Source organism: Ips typographus, linkage group LG2, assembly GCF_016097725.1.
Source record: "Ips typographus isolate SLU linkage group LG2, UJ_Ityp_2.0, whole genome shotgun sequence".
NCBI lineage: Eukaryota > Metazoa > Arthropoda > Insecta > Coleoptera > Curculionidae > Ips > Ips typographus.
Window position 1 is genome coordinate 23,350,229 of NC_138423.1, and position 18,159 is coordinate 23,368,387.

General features: G+C 31.3%; 2 protein-coding genes across 7 annotated transcripts in view; one reads left to right on the plus strand and one right to left on the minus strand.

Moving 5' to 3' along the window:
• The window catches only part of LOC145724411 (uncharacterized), an 84,286-nt gene that overhangs the window by 31,166 nt on the left and 34,961 nt on the right, over positions 1 to 18,159 (plus strand). For all 5 annotated transcript variants that reach the window (XM_081972688.1, XM_081972689.1, XM_081972685.1 and 2 more), the window contains 2 exons: positions 8,407 to 8,469; positions 12,501 to 12,530. In XM_081972688.1, the coding sequence (XP_081828814.1) occupies positions 8,407 to 8,469; positions 12,501 to 12,530 (93 nt within the window). The remainder of the gene's footprint in view (positions 1 to 8,406; positions 8,470 to 12,500; positions 12,531 to 18,159) is intronic.
• Positions 2,294 to 9,608, minus strand: LOC145724412 (uncharacterized). Of its 2 annotated transcripts, XM_081972692.1 has the most exons (3): positions 9,592 to 9,608; positions 2,649 to 2,988; positions 2,294 to 2,592 (listed from the first exon to the last, which is right to left on the minus strand). In XM_081972692.1, coding segments are annotated over exons 1-3 (561 nt in total). In that variant the 5' UTR covers positions 9,594 to 9,608; the 3' UTR covers positions 2,294 to 2,373. The 2 variants fall into 2 exon arrangements, with proteins under 2 accessions (XP_081828818.1, XP_081828817.1); XM_081972691.1 differs by lacking the exon at positions 9,592 to 9,608 and having other exon boundaries at positions 2,649 to 3,098.

Consider the following 18,159-nt stretch of genomic DNA (forward strand, 5'->3'; position numbering starts at 1 on the left):
ATTTTTAAATTACAGAGCTGGGGTCATGTACAACTTTCACATAAAAAGTTTTATCAAAATCTGAAAATACTATAAACTATATGAGACTTTGCCACCCTGTAAGAGCATTTTGGCAAATGAAAAGTTATTTCGACAATACCGACAAATGCCTTGGTGGTTGCCTTTTTATTTTTAATAACTTGACAATGTAGAAAAATGAAAACAATTAATGCATGTAAGTCTAACTGTTCAGAAATGAGAACACGGAGACACGTTTTCATGCTTAATAGTTTCATCAAGATGCACATTACAATATCATAAATTAATACATAAATCAGAATCACGTTTTAATAAAAAAAAACACTCGTGTGCACGTGATGTTTTAAATTTGTATGTAAATTTCCCTACTGTGTACTGATCTTGTAATAATATAAAAGAATTTAAACCTAACTAATATAAATTAGTGAGCCCTGAAGAAGGTATTAAATTTACCAAAACGACAAACCCCAGAACCTATCAAATTTCTTATCTAAAGAATTTTGATAAAGCACATAACAATTTAGGGGATTTTGTGCAGGTAAAATTTAGACCAGTCCAACTTAATCAACTGTTGCCAAATTGAGTCTTTAGACTGAAATTCCTCACTTAACTGTTAATTTATGTTTTTTCTTGGCTCATTATTAAAATTTCAAAATTTAAGATTAGCAGTAAATAGCAAGTTTATTAAAACTGTCATCCTAAGCAAACACTCTCGATAAAATGTGTAGTGGAAACCGAGATGACGTCCTTGACACGAGTTTCACGCATTTTAATTTCCAATCTGTAAATTATGTAAAATTGTATCTTTTATGAATTTACGTTTTTTTTTTTTAATTCGGGTAAATAGCACAATTTAATTACCGGCGACAATAATAAAAAAAAAATCCTCTCAATGCAAAAACTTTCAAATATTCGAGTTTGGATTTAAGGAAGCCGCAATAAGTAATAATAAATTTATAATTAAAGCGGTTAAAAGTAACAGTTTAGTAACGGTTTTTTTTTCCGAAAAGCACCGGAAAAATTCAAGGATTTTTTGCGATTGAAAAATAGAGAAAAATAAGTGTTTTTGGCGACTTTTAAAACGAAGATTATCGTCGGTAAAAGTGGTGTCGTAACGATATTAACACACTTTTATTGCGAATTAATTAGCTAAAATAATTACGTAACGTCCTATAATAATGCATCAACTTTCTTTGGGAAAGCAAACGCTAATGATGTACGATAGACGAATTTTCAATTAGGAAGCTGGCTATACGAATGATTCATGTTTAATGCAGTTTAATTTTGTTGGTTTAAATTAAACTTAATAAATCTGGCAACACTGTAAATGGATAACCATTTGACAATGTGTCATCTGATGACAACCGGTCACATCGCAGTCAAATGACGTCAGTTGTCAATTGTGACATTGATATTTCATTCATTACTTAGTTATTGACAGATTTTGGATGTTTATTAATTTTTGTTTGTACTTTTAGAAAATTTAGAAAGTTAACATTCAATTACAATTCCAAAACATAACCTTTGTTCAAGGGCTGATTGCACCTACATATTTAAGGCCGCCTTAGGCTCAGTTTTAATTTAACTGTGACATTTAGCACATGAAGTGTCAAAGTCAAGTCACCCAGTACTTCAATTGTCAAGTAACAGCCCAATAGCGTGAGTTCATAAGAGAAGCCACATGACCGGCCAACGTAAAGAAGTTTCCCCATCACGTGATTTTCTTTGTGAAAAAACTCGTTTTTGTATAACATACTGCGTTACAGAAATAATTAATATTAACAATTAAAGATTAAAAAAAGCGTATTTCATATGTACTTACCAGCTGGGTGTGACGTCAAAAGTAACGGGAGAGAAGGGACTATTTCTGCTAGAACATTTAAAAATCACTGTTTAAACTTCTAGGAAATTAAATACTTCTGACGTTTATAAAGTCAGCGTATATAAACGTCAGTAGGCATTTCGTTGGTTGCTTGACAAGTGACAATGTAAGGGGCTGTAGATAGTCACGTGATTTAACTAGAATCTAAGTTTTGTTTAAAGTTTAATTATGTGATCAAATTAGAACAATAGCAGAGTTAACATTTTTTTACAATTCATTGATCTTAATATTGTTACAAAAAACCAGTAATAGTTTTAAGTTTGCTTGATTACTTCAACAATGAGTTTTACCATATATTTTACGAATAATGGCAAGAAAAATTGAGCCTAAACGACGACGATGTAAATTAGCTGTCTCTGCCAATGTAGTAACAAGAAGTAATAACAAAATTAATTTGATATTAGTTTACATTTATTACAATTAAAAAAAACTAATCACTTGCAGAAATATTAATACAAAAAAACATGTCTGTATTACATAACGCTAAGTTGCTGATTCACTGAATGTTTGTTCACTGGCCTAGTCCAAACTTGATCAACAAAATCAGCGTAATCATCATCATCAGAATCATTTCTTACACTGGAATCATCACGAAACAATGGCGAATGGAGGGCTGCAAATCTTTTTCGTAGAATATCCATCAGGTCGTGTATTTCTGGGGTTTGGGGCAGTTTTATGGGTATGGGTTTGAGCTAAAAATATTACTGATTTACCCTGAAACGTCATAAATCCTGTAGTAATACCAAACCTTTACTGATCCAATATTATCCAAAGTCATCCTCCTTCCCGATGGAGTTGCTTTTGGAGTTAGAAAGCTGGAAGGCATTGGCGGAGGTGTAGGAATCTCATTTTGATGGGACAACTCTCTCTCTACTTCTTCACACCATGACAGTTTAACTGGACTTAAAGGAGTGGATGACGTACGTTCTTCAACTTCCTCCAAAGAATCATACAGTCTGTTGCAGTATCTACAGCACCTGCGCCTTTCCGCAGCTGATGACTCTGATGATGATGATGAAGAGTCTGAAACTTGCGTGTCCAACAATGTTCTCCTGTTTCGGTCAATTAAAGTCGCGTTAACCACAACCCTGTAATCGGGAAAGAATCTTTTAGGTAACTTGAGCAGCAACTTGGCGATTTTCGGTCGTAACTTTACGGAAAAAGTCATGTTTTTGACTTTTTAACTGTCACTGACCAACACTAATTATTATTTAAAAAATCAGGTAGTAGTGACTGGTCATTAAATGACCATTGAACTGAAGCAAAAGTTATGCCTAGAGCGGTGTTAGGCAATCATTTTTTTCTCCGACTTTATAAATAGACTATTGTTACTTAATTTTTATTATAAAAGCGTTTTATGAAATGTCCTAACACTTATAGTTTGAAAAGAAGCTTATATAATTTATTAACATCTGAAAACCGCAATGTCAAGGTCGTGTTCGTTCAGCGTGCATAATCAGGTATTATTTGTATTCAGTCTTTTTTACAAAATGTTGGTTTACTTTGTTTTTTTGTCACATTTTTTAGATTTTCAATGTTTGTCATAATAATCCACTTTATTATTATTAGTCAATCAATTAGACATTTTGTATTTATAAGAAACACACCACAAGTGCATTTAAAATGTTCTTCTTCTTCCGTCATTTGACGGTCACCTGATACGAGATCACGTGTAGAGATCAGTGGCGGCCAGAAAAATGTTTTGACTTAAAAAATAAAAATTTAAATTTGGGAAAACAATGACAAGAGACAGTGTTGTCACACTTTCTTGTGGGATAATTTCAAATGTAACATACAAGGTGGACCATAAAAACCCAAAAAAGAACTTCACAGGAAGCGTTTAAATAAACCATTTAACCTAGCAAAAATACCAATACACGTGATTCAAGTACGTAACGTTACTTCCGTTCCGGTGGCAGTGACATTACACACGGTAGGACAAAAAAAAATGCAAAATTGAATTGCCAAGGTCCGAACTTGTACACAGAGTGTAACAACAATATTATTTAAACACATTAAAAATTGTCATAATGCTTCGTGTGCCATGTGAGGTCGTGCTATTGTTTTATGGGCGGCAATTAGCCAGCCTGAATAAGGCGGCCATAAATTGAATAATAATCGGTCATGATCGATTTTAATAACCTCAACTTTTTGTCTTATACGATTATTAATCTGTTTATTGTCATGGCGTGTAATTCGTTGATAAGCCAGATTTACTTTTTACAGTTGCAATCTCTGTGTTAAATGTAGGTTTGTTGCTCCTTTACCTTCATAATACGAGCCTGACAGATTAATTATGAAGTAAACATTAATTAAGTAACACGTATGCAAATAATGTTAAAAGTCAATTGCTTCTATCAAGTAGACAAAGAAATAGTTCCGCACCTCGAAATTTTTATCAAAATCAATATTAAATTAAGACAGGAATGCTAATCTATCAATATTGATGCACCACAATTGTTAAGTCTTTCAATTAACAATTGTTATATGCAGCATTTGTTCGTAGTTTGTGATTGCTCAAAAAAAAGCAGCAAGCGAAAAGCTGCTTTTACACCAATCACAAACTACTTACTATGTCAGTCAACCGTCATTTATTATACTGTTTCTTATACAACAGGCAGTCCAAAAACATTTTCAATTTTTTCAAAAATATCATATATGCGGAAAATCAAACAAAAATAAGAACACGCGGTAGTCCGCCAATAGTTTTTTGTACACCAAAATGCCTTTTTGCATACAAAATACCTTGAAATGCCTTTAAAATACCTCACAATGCTTCATTATTGCTCAAAATGTCTCATAGTAATAATGACTTAAAACTGCCTAAAATGCCTCATATTACATTGAAATTTTGAAAACATTTAGACCCCGTCAAGTCCAAAAACATTTTAAATGTTTTCAAAAATATCACATATGCCGAAAATCAAACAAAAATAAGATCACGGGGTAGACCGCCAATAGTTTTTTGTACACCAAAGTGCCTTTTTGCATACAAAATACCTTGAACTGCCTTTAAAATACCTCACAATGCTTCATTATTGCTCAAAATGCCTCATAGTAATAATGCCTTAAAACTGCCTAAAATGCCTCATATGACATTGAAATTTTGAAAACATTTTGACCCTTGTCAAAACGTCATAAGGATTAATGATTCAAAAAAATGACTTCCTCAGGTTACCTGATTGCTTTTCCAAATTTTGAAGAACCAAAAGCTTAAAATAATTTTTTTTAAAAGTCACGTGACAGTTTTTAGGTTAGGTTAGGTTAGTTTAGGTTTTCCAACTTTTTGACACATGATTTGTCCTTGTGCCGAAAGCTTAAAATTGATTTTCTAAGGTCAGGTGACTTGGTGGTGGTGGTTTTCAAATTCTAACAAACAAAAATATTTTTTTTACGGTTGTCTGAAATTACGGGTTATTTTTTGACGTTGAAACGTATCTTCTCACTGTCATAGTAACCAAGTTAACACGTGTCAAATAAAGACACCGATCGTTTAAAAGAAACAGTTGAAAAATTAAATATATAGTATATTAAATTTAGACAGTGGTAAAATTGTAGTCACGTGACTTTGATAATTCAATTTTTGAGCTTGCAACACTGTAAAGACCAGTTGACATTGTCAAAAACAGTCACGCGACCTCCAAAACGCAGTTTAAACTTTGGAAAAATTGATAAATAAAATTTAAACCGTTGTAAAAACTTTAAAGTGCAAAGTACACGTCACTTGACGTTGACAATGCAATTTATCTGTCAAAATTAATCACGTGATCGTTAAAATGTGGTTTAAAATTTAAAAACTTGGTAAATTAAATTTAGACCATTTTAGACAGTTGTAAAAGTTGAAATTGTAAGAGACACATGACGTGACTTTGATTATGCAATTTTAGAGCTTGTAACACTGTCACGTGACCTTAAAAAATAGTTGAAAAATTGGTAGTTTATCATAAAAATTTGTAATAAATATTGTTTCAACTTAATATCATGTAACAAAGATTCTGACACACACTGTATGTACAGACACTGTATTGTCTACTGCCTGGTGTACTATAAACTATAAAATACAATGTATTCTTTAAAATATCGCAAAACATTTTGAAATTTATTACCACAGAATGCCTCATAATACCTTGTAATGCCTTGTAATACCTCAAAATGCTTCGCAATACTGACAATGCCTCATAATACCTCGAATTACCTCGAGTGTGTACACCAAAATACTTTGGCGATCTACCCCTCGTGTAATTGTGGTTTGAATGTGACGTTATTCACATTTAAAACATTTGTTTACAACTAGTCAGCAAATTTTGTGTATTCCAAGATGTTCCGTAGCTTCTCAGATTGATTTTTAGTTGAAAAGGTGTGTAAGTCTATAATTTTGTTCTTTTCTTATCATGAACTAGGTTATCTGAAAATTAATATACCTCAAAATTACTTTGATTTTTCCTCCATATTAACGGAATTTTTAGTCCTAGTCTAGTAGATCTGTTTTGTTGATTTATAGCTGTATTAGACAGATTTTGATAGTTGCCACGTTCCCGTCAAAAAGTTCAAAATAGGTGTCAAAAAAAGAGCCGAAATCTCAGAACTGTCAAAATAACACTCATGAAAATTCAGTCTTCTCAGCAGCTAATGAGACTGGTTTTGACAATTGTCACGTTGATGCACCGTTCTAGATCTCTCTGCAATTCATCATGAAACAAACCATCTAATAGTTGTAAGAATGTGCGGGGTGATCAGAATCCTATTTTACAAAGTTTTCTGCATTTTTTTCGTATCTACCACTGTTCTTGAGTTAATTACATAGTAGTGCTGGGGACAGAGGCAAAAAATACCAATCAGAATATTATACACATTTAACAATGAAGAGCATTACCCACGTTTGAATAAGATACATATTTCAAAACTGCAAAAGTTGAATATGTAGTTTGGTTCAGTTCAAACTTTTATCTGTCCCCTGATAATGTGTCAATCAGTTTGTCCCTATGCTTATTGGTTTACATGCTTTCTTCAGTCTTTTCACCGTTTGGTGCATACGTAATTCTGATTATCAATATAAATTTATAAGAAAATATCATCCATTAGTTTCAACTAATATACGAATTTTTCCTGATTGAACACGGTAGTAATATATTAGCTACATGGAAATTAATATCGGTAACACACACCGGCGTATCATGTTTGAACCTTGAGTTGGACAATTTCAAAAAGCCATTTCCGTTCGAATATAATAATTTATGTTGGTCGTAATAATAATTACCGGTTGATCTATTAAAGTACACCATTTTAACCAATAATCGTTTACAAACGACAAATAATTAAATTATTTTAACGAGTGTGTGTTAGTCAGTCAAGTTGCAAAGTTTTCCTTTTGGTTCTGTCATTTACTGTATTTAAACAGCTCTACCACTACTTCTATGAGCTAGTATTTTTCATTTTGTAATAATAATTACACTCTTGAGATTCGTAATAATTTACCGTTCAAGGTAATTTATAAATAAAATCGAATTTATATTGTAATTGAATGGACTACATCATCGGAACAGACAATGCAACGGCCTCGGTTCAGTGCAAATTAAAGTTAGCAATCTTTAAATAGTTTACTTAGAAAAATTGTGCTAGATACTCTTTGAAAGTCTTTTTTGTCTTTTAATTCAATAAAGTACCTTGAAATATGTTACTCTGAGTTATAAACAAAAACAAAATAAAAAAGTACGAAAAGAACTGTGATTTACCCCAAATGCTGCACATGTATATTAAGATTTTACTAAATTTATTATGAACCTAAAGAAACCTATTCTAAAAAGTTCAAGTGTTAGCTTTCATTGTTATTAAGAATCACCCTGTATACTAAGGAAATAGACGTAAAACCTGATATTTCAATAATTATTACTAATAATATCTTTAATAGTCTATAGAGCTAATCAACCTTCGGTTGAAAAAAAAATAATCGTCGTATTATTGATTCAGGGTCGAAAAATGCTCGATAAAAAAAATGTCACCAGCGGGATATAAATAAGACAAAAATAAGTAACAATAAAGACGAACTTGACCCGTTGACCTTTATAGATGACATTGCTTGCATTTAATACCATTTTTATTACATTTTTATCTATACTGATTTTTTTACGGTATTTAGTTCATAAAAATGCTCGTATGTATTCTAGAACTTCAACATAAATTAAGATTTTATACCATCCTATGAATATGTTAAGCACAAGTTTTTATAAACAAATTTTATATTTTTCTATTAAAAATGTATACTTATCAGTTGAAAACAAAGTGGAATTAAATCAGGCTAAGCTGGTGGTATGTGATCATCACACAATAAAATATAAATAAATAATAAAAACAAAAAATTCAAATTGCTCCATAATTACAAAACTATAGATTTAGATTTGTTTTAAAAATCCCTGTATAAAATGAGGGTCAATTTAGCAAAAAAAATACACAAAAAACCACGATTTCAGTGTTTTTTTTATTTTAAACATTTTTTTTTTTTGTTTCAGCCATGTCCAGCGAAGGGGATGGGTACAGCGACGAACCTGTACAAGGGTTCCCAAATGACACTGGTAACGTTAATTTTTTTATGATACATACACAGAATGCTTTTGTTAGTGTTTTAACAAAATCAATTGTCAAAACTCGAATTTAGTACTAATTCTTGTTTAGTTGCTTTGTTAATTCTATTTGCAGCATTTCAAGTAAATGTGCTTTAGAATTATATTCTTTGCCTAAACATGGCGGTTTTACTTGAAAATCGCGTGATACCGGCGCCCTCTGGTGGTAAACAATGCAAATACTACCTACTCACAAGTTGTATCAACTATTTCCTGTAATTGTAGCTCAATGTGATGTGGCGCCACCTGCTAACAGCTCACAAACTTTTAACACGGTAAATCTGTATTAATATAAGTTACCTTGCGATTCAAGCTAGTGTGCACAGGTGGCGCGACACGTTTCAGATATCAGATGGCAAGGTTTTCTACGATTTACTACTAGATGGCGCCACACTTAAGCAATTTACCTCAGATATCAACTGGTTTTCGCATTACCACTTTGTGCAATATTTCGCTTTAAACCATTAATATGAATCAATTCTCGAAATATAAATAAATAAATGAGTAAGTGTGTTAGTTAATCTCTAATTTTAAACATTCTAATTGAACCTAAAGGTTTATTTTCACATTTTAACACTTTTGGATCGTAGTGGGTAGTTCAATAAAGTAATAAAAAAAAAGTTATTTTTAAATGTCAAATTGTTAATAAACACTTTCTAAAACATTCGAGAGTTTAGAAATCAGTGTAAATTGGTTACAGGAAGATTAAAAAGTATGCATTATAACATAACATGTATTATAACAATGTGTTATGTTATTTTATCAGTAAATTTTTGTTTTTTAAAGTGATGTTACAGATTACAGAGTGGTTTTTTCATATTTTTTCAAACCCTTACAGAATCTTTAATTAATAATAAAAATCATGAAGTAACTACTGCAATAATTTCTAGATATTCCAGAACTGTAACTGAAATTTGTTTGACATTGACATTATGTATAGATGCATTTGTGGTCATGAAGGTAAATTTTATGGAGTTTTCGATTGGCAAGTTTAGTGCAAAACCAATGTATCTGTCTTTCCACTAAACATGCCAGTGGAAAACGCCATTAGAAAGTCTTCAAAACATTACTTACATTTTTAGTCAACTTAAATGTAAACCGACAAGGACGTTTAATCCTTGTAACAAATTTATGTTCCTTTGAAATTACCTCTACACCGTTTAATTGATACTGGAACGTTTTAACGGGACTAAATATAAAATGAAAAACGTTAAATTTAGCTTCTCGGGGTTTATGAAAGTCTAAATATTTATCAACAACGAGTTATTGCCGTTTGTTGTGCGAATCGCTTTAAAACATAATTTGAAGGGCGTTGAATTTTGATTTTTAGCACCAAGAAGTTACTTAGTTTTACTACAAAAACGAACAAAATAATGTATAAATTTATTTACATTTTTTAAGTGACGAATTTTAACACCATCCAAACCAAAGATGTCGTCACTAAAAATTATTGTTTCCTTCCAAAAAAATTATTATTCTTTTTCATTTGAAATGTGAAAGTTTGTGCTCAACAAATACAGGGTGATCAAGGAATGAGTCAATGACTAACAGTTACTGGGAATGACAATATTTGAATTAATTATTTTAAAACCAATTTTTTCCAATTTATTTTTACAACTTATTTTTTCCTCAAACGCCTATTTTTTTTTAATTACCTAAAAAAATCATATCACCAACGATTTTTTTAATAATTTAAATATTAAATGAAGACACTACACATAATAATATAATAATAAAATATAACTTCTATTTCAGAAAAAGTACATTCAATTTTAGAATAGTAACTTTGATTTCAGAAATGGCGAGTTGTATTTCAGATTAGTCACTTGTATTGACGGTTTTTGCGTTTTTTCATGCTTCTATTATAATTTGACAACTTTACAACCAAAAATAACATCAATATTTTGTTTATATTGATGTTATTTTTGGTTATAAAGTTAAACACAAAATATTTACTATTTTTCCAAATCCATGTAAAGGTGCTTGTTTAAAACAAAAAAAATTCCTTATTCAAAACAGTACTATAGCCCGTTTACGTATCGAAATACGTAACCTTTTTCTATAACATTGGTCCAAAAATAAATTAAAGAAAAAAAAAGTTGTGGCGTCGCCAAAAACGACACCGAAAAGTCACGCGTCACGTTCAAAGTGGTTTACGTGCGGACGTCATTGTTTTTCACAGAATCATTTACGAAGTCATATGACATTGGAGTCTGGTCCAAAAAGCCTTTCCCGATTGCCAATTTATCCAAAAAAAAATGAAAAAATTCGGTTTGTTTACACAGAGCTTTCTGGAAGTGTCTGCGTTTAAACGCTTTACGATTTGTGTGGGTTGTGTAATAAGTATTTCTTATTTTATTTTTTTTTTAGTAAAAAAATTGATTATGTCAATTTAAACTTTCTCAACTAAATGAGTTCGAAACAGCACAAAACAGTTTATTGAAGTCTTAAAATCGCGTATTATTTACAATTTTGCCTCAAATTAACCCACTTTGTGTATTGCTGTTTTTGAGATCTTTATATTTGCACACACATTTGTGTATGCAGTTGAAGTTGGCTTGAAACAAACTAATATCCTAATGGAATTTATCGTTAAGGATTCCAAAAATGTGTTTAAAACAGCCATTTTTTTACTCCATATGGGTTTTACAGGCGATTTTGTCTTTGACTGTCCTTTCAAACTGTGTTTCTGACAGTTCAAACTTTGACACCGCTTTGCTCCCAGACGGTACTAAATTTTGTAGTGTTTTTTGAGATTATTGAATAGGGAATTTAATGAGGATTCCAAAACTGTCCTTAAAACTGTCATTTTCTTACTTCTTATTGGTTGTACAGGCGATTTTGTCTTTGACTGTTCTTTCAAACTGTGCTTCTGACAGTTCAAATTTTGACACCGCTTTTCTCCCAGACTGTACTAAATTTTGAGGTGTTTTTTCAGGTTATTGAATAGGAAATTTAATAAGGATATCAAAAATGTGCTTAAAAAAGCCATTTTCTTACTCCTTATGAGTGGTACAGGCGATTTTGTCTTTGACTGTCTTTTTAAACTGAGTTTCTGACAGTTCAAACTTTGACACCGCTTTTCTTCCAGACTGTACTCAATTTTGAGGTGTTTTTTGAGGTTATTGAATAGGAATATTTTATTAAATAGTTTTTATTGACAACAATTTTTTTTTCAAAAACTTTGTTTTGTAATTTTGCAAAATCCGACCCCGCTGAAAAAAAGTTTAATCTACAAAATTTAGCCAGGTACGACTAAAAATTTGCTTAAGAAATTCTACCATTTTCAAATATTTTAAAAGTAATTTGCCAGCAAACATTTTTATATTTTTAGTCCTCCCAGTCAAAACAAAAAAAAAAACAGCTTTTCATCATTACCAAACAGGTCATCGTGTTTTTCCTCGTGAAAATCGAAAACCGAGACCCGAAAACAACAACGTTTTCCCCGTGTTTTTCCATGCGTGTTGTCGTTTTTGGAAACCGCAAAAATGTACCGTAATTATATGATTTACTACTGCGTCTTTAGAACGGTTTGCCAACAATTCGTGTCTACAAATTTGGCTAGACTCATTTGGAAAAAGGTATAGGAAATATTTACTTGACTTTATGCAATTTGGCGCCTAGGAAAAATAAACACCGAAACGTGTTGGGGGAAAAGAGTTGAAAATTATCCAATAAATGAATTTCATGAAACTGATTAGTGGAAAATTAAGAAAATAATGCTTTATTTCTTACTAAAGAAAGGTTTTTTTTTAATTATGAAGGAAAATTAACTAAAAATTATAAATTTTTGAATGGAAACTAGTTCTGTTTGTCTCTCTGTCTTACTACACTTCTCAATTCTTCAGTACTTTGCTTTTCTATTTTTTCGATCAAAGTGTCTTCTAGAAATTCAAGAATGCATTACTTCATTGAAGCAATAAAGAAACAACCTTGTAGTTGTATTAACTGTTGATTGAAATTATTTTGTTTTTTTGTTTCAGATTCAGACCTCACAGGATTATCACATCTCGGTAAGTTAAATTTCGAACACTTTTCTGTAGGTTTTTTTAAACCATAAACCATAAACTTTTTGAAAAAAAAACTAATTAGATTTATCCTACTCTTAACCATACACGGATCAATAACAAATAATTAACTTATTTAATTTTAAGGCTCCCACAGCTACGCAAAAAAAGCAGGTAAACGTAATAATGGTTTCTGTAGTCGTTTATAATAAAAGCTCAATAATAATTATAATAGAAGGAAAAAAACGGTTCAACCTTGGGCAAAGGAAACAGGATTTCATGGGTAACGGCCTTTAGTGGTGCAACGGCGGATGACCGTTCAACGACATCAGAGCAAATCGGGCTATTTTTAGTAGTTTCCTATAGTTTAGATGGTTTATCACTGAGTTGGTGTTGAATAGAGGCTTCAATCTAAAATTAAAGGTGAAGAAACGATGTGGCAAGCGCATTAAAACCCTCTGAAAGAGTATTTTACCAATTTTGCTTCTATAGCAGTTTTGTGTAAGTTTAGTGTCGTCAAAAGCTCAAAAATCACCCAATCATTGCCATTGTTTGTTTAAAATCATCCGACGACATTCTGATTTGTTTCTGATTAAGGAAAATCCACATACTTCACCACAAGCACATGCCTATCCGGATTAGCATAGTCTATACAATAGTCTAACATTAAGGAGCACTTTACAAATGCATGTTTTACAGGAAATCCCACATCACTTTTGATGGATATGGTGGCTGATAATTTAATTTAGCAGATACTTGGGTGTGAGTGAGTGGTTGAAAATTCCCAGCGATAAAAACAAAAGAACTTTCGAGTCTAAACCACAAGTTGTGAAACACTTATAATATTAAATATTTTAATATAATAAATTAGGTTACATTAAATTTCAAGCAGTAAATTATCAACTATTTTATGTGACAAAATATGCGGACAAAAAACCGCCATTTTACAAAAAATGAAAATTGTGACGACATTAACCGTGACGACATATTGAAATTCACTTCTGTCTTAGATTAGTTCTCAAGAAAAAACACACAATTTTCTCATACAAAGCGATTATACTCCTGTTTGTTATTTATGACTGTCTTTGCAGATAATTATAACGTTTTCAAAGATCAGACTCTCCAAAATTTGTTACTTTTTTTCTATTTTACCAACTTGCATACATTTTGGGTTTCATATTTTCTCTATAAATTGAACGTGGCCAACAACAACAAATTATTCAAAAACAAGACCTCGAACCGACATTCTAAAAAGTTTTGTTACAAAACATTGAGGTCAGAACAACCCTTAGTTGTGACGTCATCAGCCCTTGCGTGTTTGGCTTGACCTTTATACAATTTTTAGAATTATAACGTCGTAAATGGAAAAAAGGTGAAGGCGTATCCAGGGTGACTTTTATTTGCGTAGCACGTGTGTGTATCAGATTTGTATGAAGGTCTTCATATTAATCTAATCGCTATACATGGAGATTTAGGTTTATCCTCTACTTTTAATCACTGTCTAATCCAAGTTGGTTTAGTATGCCACGAAAAAAATATGATTGGTTTTTTGCCAAACGGCTGATGTAATTTTAGTAGAAATGATTTTTAGGACAATGAGAAATTATTGCTATCACATGAAAAAGTTCATCAACCAATAATATAAATTCCAATCAAGAATAATAATTATTATTTTATGAAAAGTTCATAATCCGATTGAGACGTAGACAAAGAATGTTATACATTCGTGGATACTTAGAATTTGCGGTATTTTATCAATTTGTTATTATTACTGAATCAGACCTAAGATATTTGTGGATTAATGGCGTTAATCCAAATTTATCATTATAGTCCCAATTACGTTCAACAATGTTTTAAATTATTTAGTTAAGACTACTTGAATTTTGGATTATTTTGGTATTAGGAAAAAAACGCACTTTAATAGAATACTCGCTTTCTTATACAAAGCGAATATACTCTATTCAAACAGATGCATTAATTATAAAAATGATTATTACCCATCTTTATTATTATAACCAGTCTTGATTCATAAATTTTCTTCGTATCATGATTTTTTTTGTTATTTTTAATTTGAAGTAAAACAATTACTCAGATGTGATAATTTTTGTATTTTCATTTTGGAAATTAAGATATTTGTGGATTAATGGCGTTAATCCAAATTTATCATTATAGTCCCAATTACGTTCAACAATGTTCTAAATTATCTAGTTAAGACTACTTGAATTTTGGATTATTTTGATGTTAGGAAAAAAACACACTTTAATAGAATACTCGCTTTCTTATACAAAGCGAGTATACTCTATTCAAACAGATGCATTAATTATAAAAATGATTATTACCCATCTTTATTATTATAACCAGTCTTGATTCATAAATTTTCTTCGTATCATGTTTTTTTTTGTTATTTTTAATTTGGAGTAAAACAATTACTCAGATGTGATAATTTTTGTATTTTCATTTTGGAAATTTCAGGCAATTCAACTTCCTGATGGTTGTTTTTATAACACTCGAAACGTAATATGTATGTATATCAACAAAGTTAAACATATAAACAACTTTCCTTTCTGCGTTTCCTTAATAATAAGACAAATATTTACATTCGTTTTGCGTGGAAATATATTTAATGTAAAACAGAATACTCCAAGTCGTTGCCACAATAATTTGTTTCAGTGACTGGTTTCGATCGAAATCATCATTAGATGTGTATGTAGTATGTTAAATCAATTATTTTGGCGATGACTTTTCTGTCAAAAATCAGTTTTTTTAGGAAATGTTTTGGTTTTTACAATCCAGGATTTAAGTATTTTGTATTTTGTTGTAATAGCTTTTTACAGTTTTGGCGGGAAAAAAAATAGTTTAAATAGCAAATATTTGGCAACGTCGGGTAACTCCAGAAATGACACTTTTGTATTAGGTCTGTTCGCAGAGAGAATCTTCACTCCAACTAGTAATCAGAGAAATCTCCAATCCATTGGTCACAAGTCAGAATGAGCATTAAACCAATAAAACTTGACATTTACTGTTTCTGAGTTGGAAACCAGTCAGGGATTGCTTCTGCGAACAGACCTTAAATTTGCCTGTAGGGGCAGTAAATTTATAAGCGCAACTCAAAGCACGTGACCTTAACGCTGCAGGCAATTTTAGGGTCACATGATGTACTGAATGTTGATAAAAATGTTTGTAATGGAATTCCCAGATGTATAGTCTTTCATGGGTAAATCACAGCATTGTTCGTATTTTGTGATTGGTCAAGCAGCAATCTGAAAACTGCTTTTTTGACTACCCTAAGATAACTCTAACCTCTAACGTTAAGTTGTAATTTGACTGTGAAAAGTCAGATGCAAAATGTCACAGTCAAATTAAAACTTAACCTAGAATGCTATTCTTTTGGAGCATTATGCAAGTTCCAGGGAACAAACTTCGACATTTTCGATTTCATTCTTGCATCAGGCCAGCTAGAAAATAGATTCGTCGCCCTCAAGACCTAGAAAAAGCCACGTGTTGACGTCACATTGACGTCATAGGACCGCGATTGCATCGGATTATTATAGACGGACAACCTGATGGGTGCACGAAAATAAGTTTAGTACCAAAATAATATACAAGTGTCAAATGGTAAACTATAATTAAAACAAATCTAGGTTAAATGCACATAAATAAACGCGATGCAGACAACAATTTTCTGGGTATTAGCGGCTTTTTTCTTTGTATTAGTCAAACCGAAATCAAACTTCATCAAACATATTCAATCCAGATTCTACCGGGTTTTGTCTATTTTGAGAAGCCAGACAACCAAATACACCGACCTTAGAAAATATACGGATTTATGAAAAATCGGTCAAAGTCAGAGTGTTTTGTTTATCATAAAATTCAGTCGCATATAATATAGGAAATAAAACATACAAATTCAGGAACGGAGAGTGTTAATAATTCGATATTTGTACAGATGGCTCCTGTTTATTGAACAACTATCTAAGACGTTTTTATTTCTGTCTAATTTAACCTTTCCACGTTTCAATCACCAACAGTTTAGGACTTAAATTCAATAGTAACAGACTGTAAATTTAGAAGGTCTTTTGCAAAAAAAATTGAGGAAGTGTGAACCCAAGGCTGCCTCGAATTCAGTGTCAGTCCCAAAATACATTGTATCGCAAATTTCGTGTAGGATTTGTTTTAAATTAAAATGTTTATGTATGCAAATATCGACTAGACTATACTTGGTAGATTGCGTCTGTCTGGAGTTTTGTCCATTCAACTGTTTAGCATCTGTGATGTTAATTTGACTGTTTGCTGCTTAAAATCTACTAGATTCTATTATATCCGGCTTATGTAAGTAAAATGGTCTAATTTTTTTAGTACGAGGTGTAATTTCAAATTAAAAATAAGTTTTATTATCAAATTCGTGTATCATAATTGACAAAACTTACATGTGTGAAAAACAAAAACTTTATTATGAAAAATTGTACATTTTGTATAGTTTTAGGTTACTATCATCGTCAAGTAGAGTGCTAATCCAATGCACTCAACAAATGCGTGTGACGTCATCCTACAGATGGTCACGTGACAACTTTATCAGCAACGGTGATTTTATCTGTGACTATCTGTTAAATTACGTCACATTAAGTTAGTTGTAATAATTTATTTAATATGGTTTAAGTGTTTTATTTAGTATGCGGCACTGTATTGGAATTGATTACTATTCAATCAATCAATTAATCAAAAAAGTAGCTTTATTGTCGGAAACTTAAAGTCATGTTTGATTAATTATGGACTGGAATATATTATAAACGGAACCTCACATCAAATTTTAACATTTACAAATTGATCTCATAATTTAAAAATATGGATGCAAATAAAATCGAAATTGGCTTTAAACAAATCAGCATCCTTACGCGAATTGCCGTTACAATTTAAATTAATGCTCTGCGAAATGGAGCCTTATTGACGTCAACCTGTTTTAGATTAATTATGCCTAAAATGAGATGCAACTATAACTGAAAATCAGCAAATCAAATGTTTCTAAAGAATTTTTTTTATGATTTTAGCAGAAAACGTTAAATATATCAAATTTCTACACCATTTACACATGTAGTTTAGAAAATATCACTTGGATTTTAAAAATATAAGTTGGATTTCAGAATCTATAACTTGTATTTCATTATCGTCAATTTGGTTTTAGAAAACGTAAGTTGTATTTCAGATTCGTCACTTGTATTTCAGAAAAGGTCACTTGTATTTTAGAACGCGTTATTTCAATTTCAGATTTTTTTGTGTTTCTATGTGGTTATTAGTTCATGGTTTTTTTTAATATCACTTTAAGCAAAAAAACCCGCCCATCGAGTATTGATTTATATAAAATATACAGTGTGTCCCATACTATATGACAATCTCCCGGGGGCATGCAGGGGAGGTCAAAATAATACGATTTGTTCATATAATTTTTTTTTAAAGTCACTCTTAACGGAAATATCGAGCCCCAAAGAACTGCCTTCCATTTAACGTTTTTGGCCGTAACTTTTGAAACTTTGTATATTGTAATGATTATTGGGTTTAACGTTTTATCGAACGAGACCTTCTATTTGATATGAAAACCAGGTATCTCGTCTTCGAAAGGCAGAAACTAACTGGACCTAAG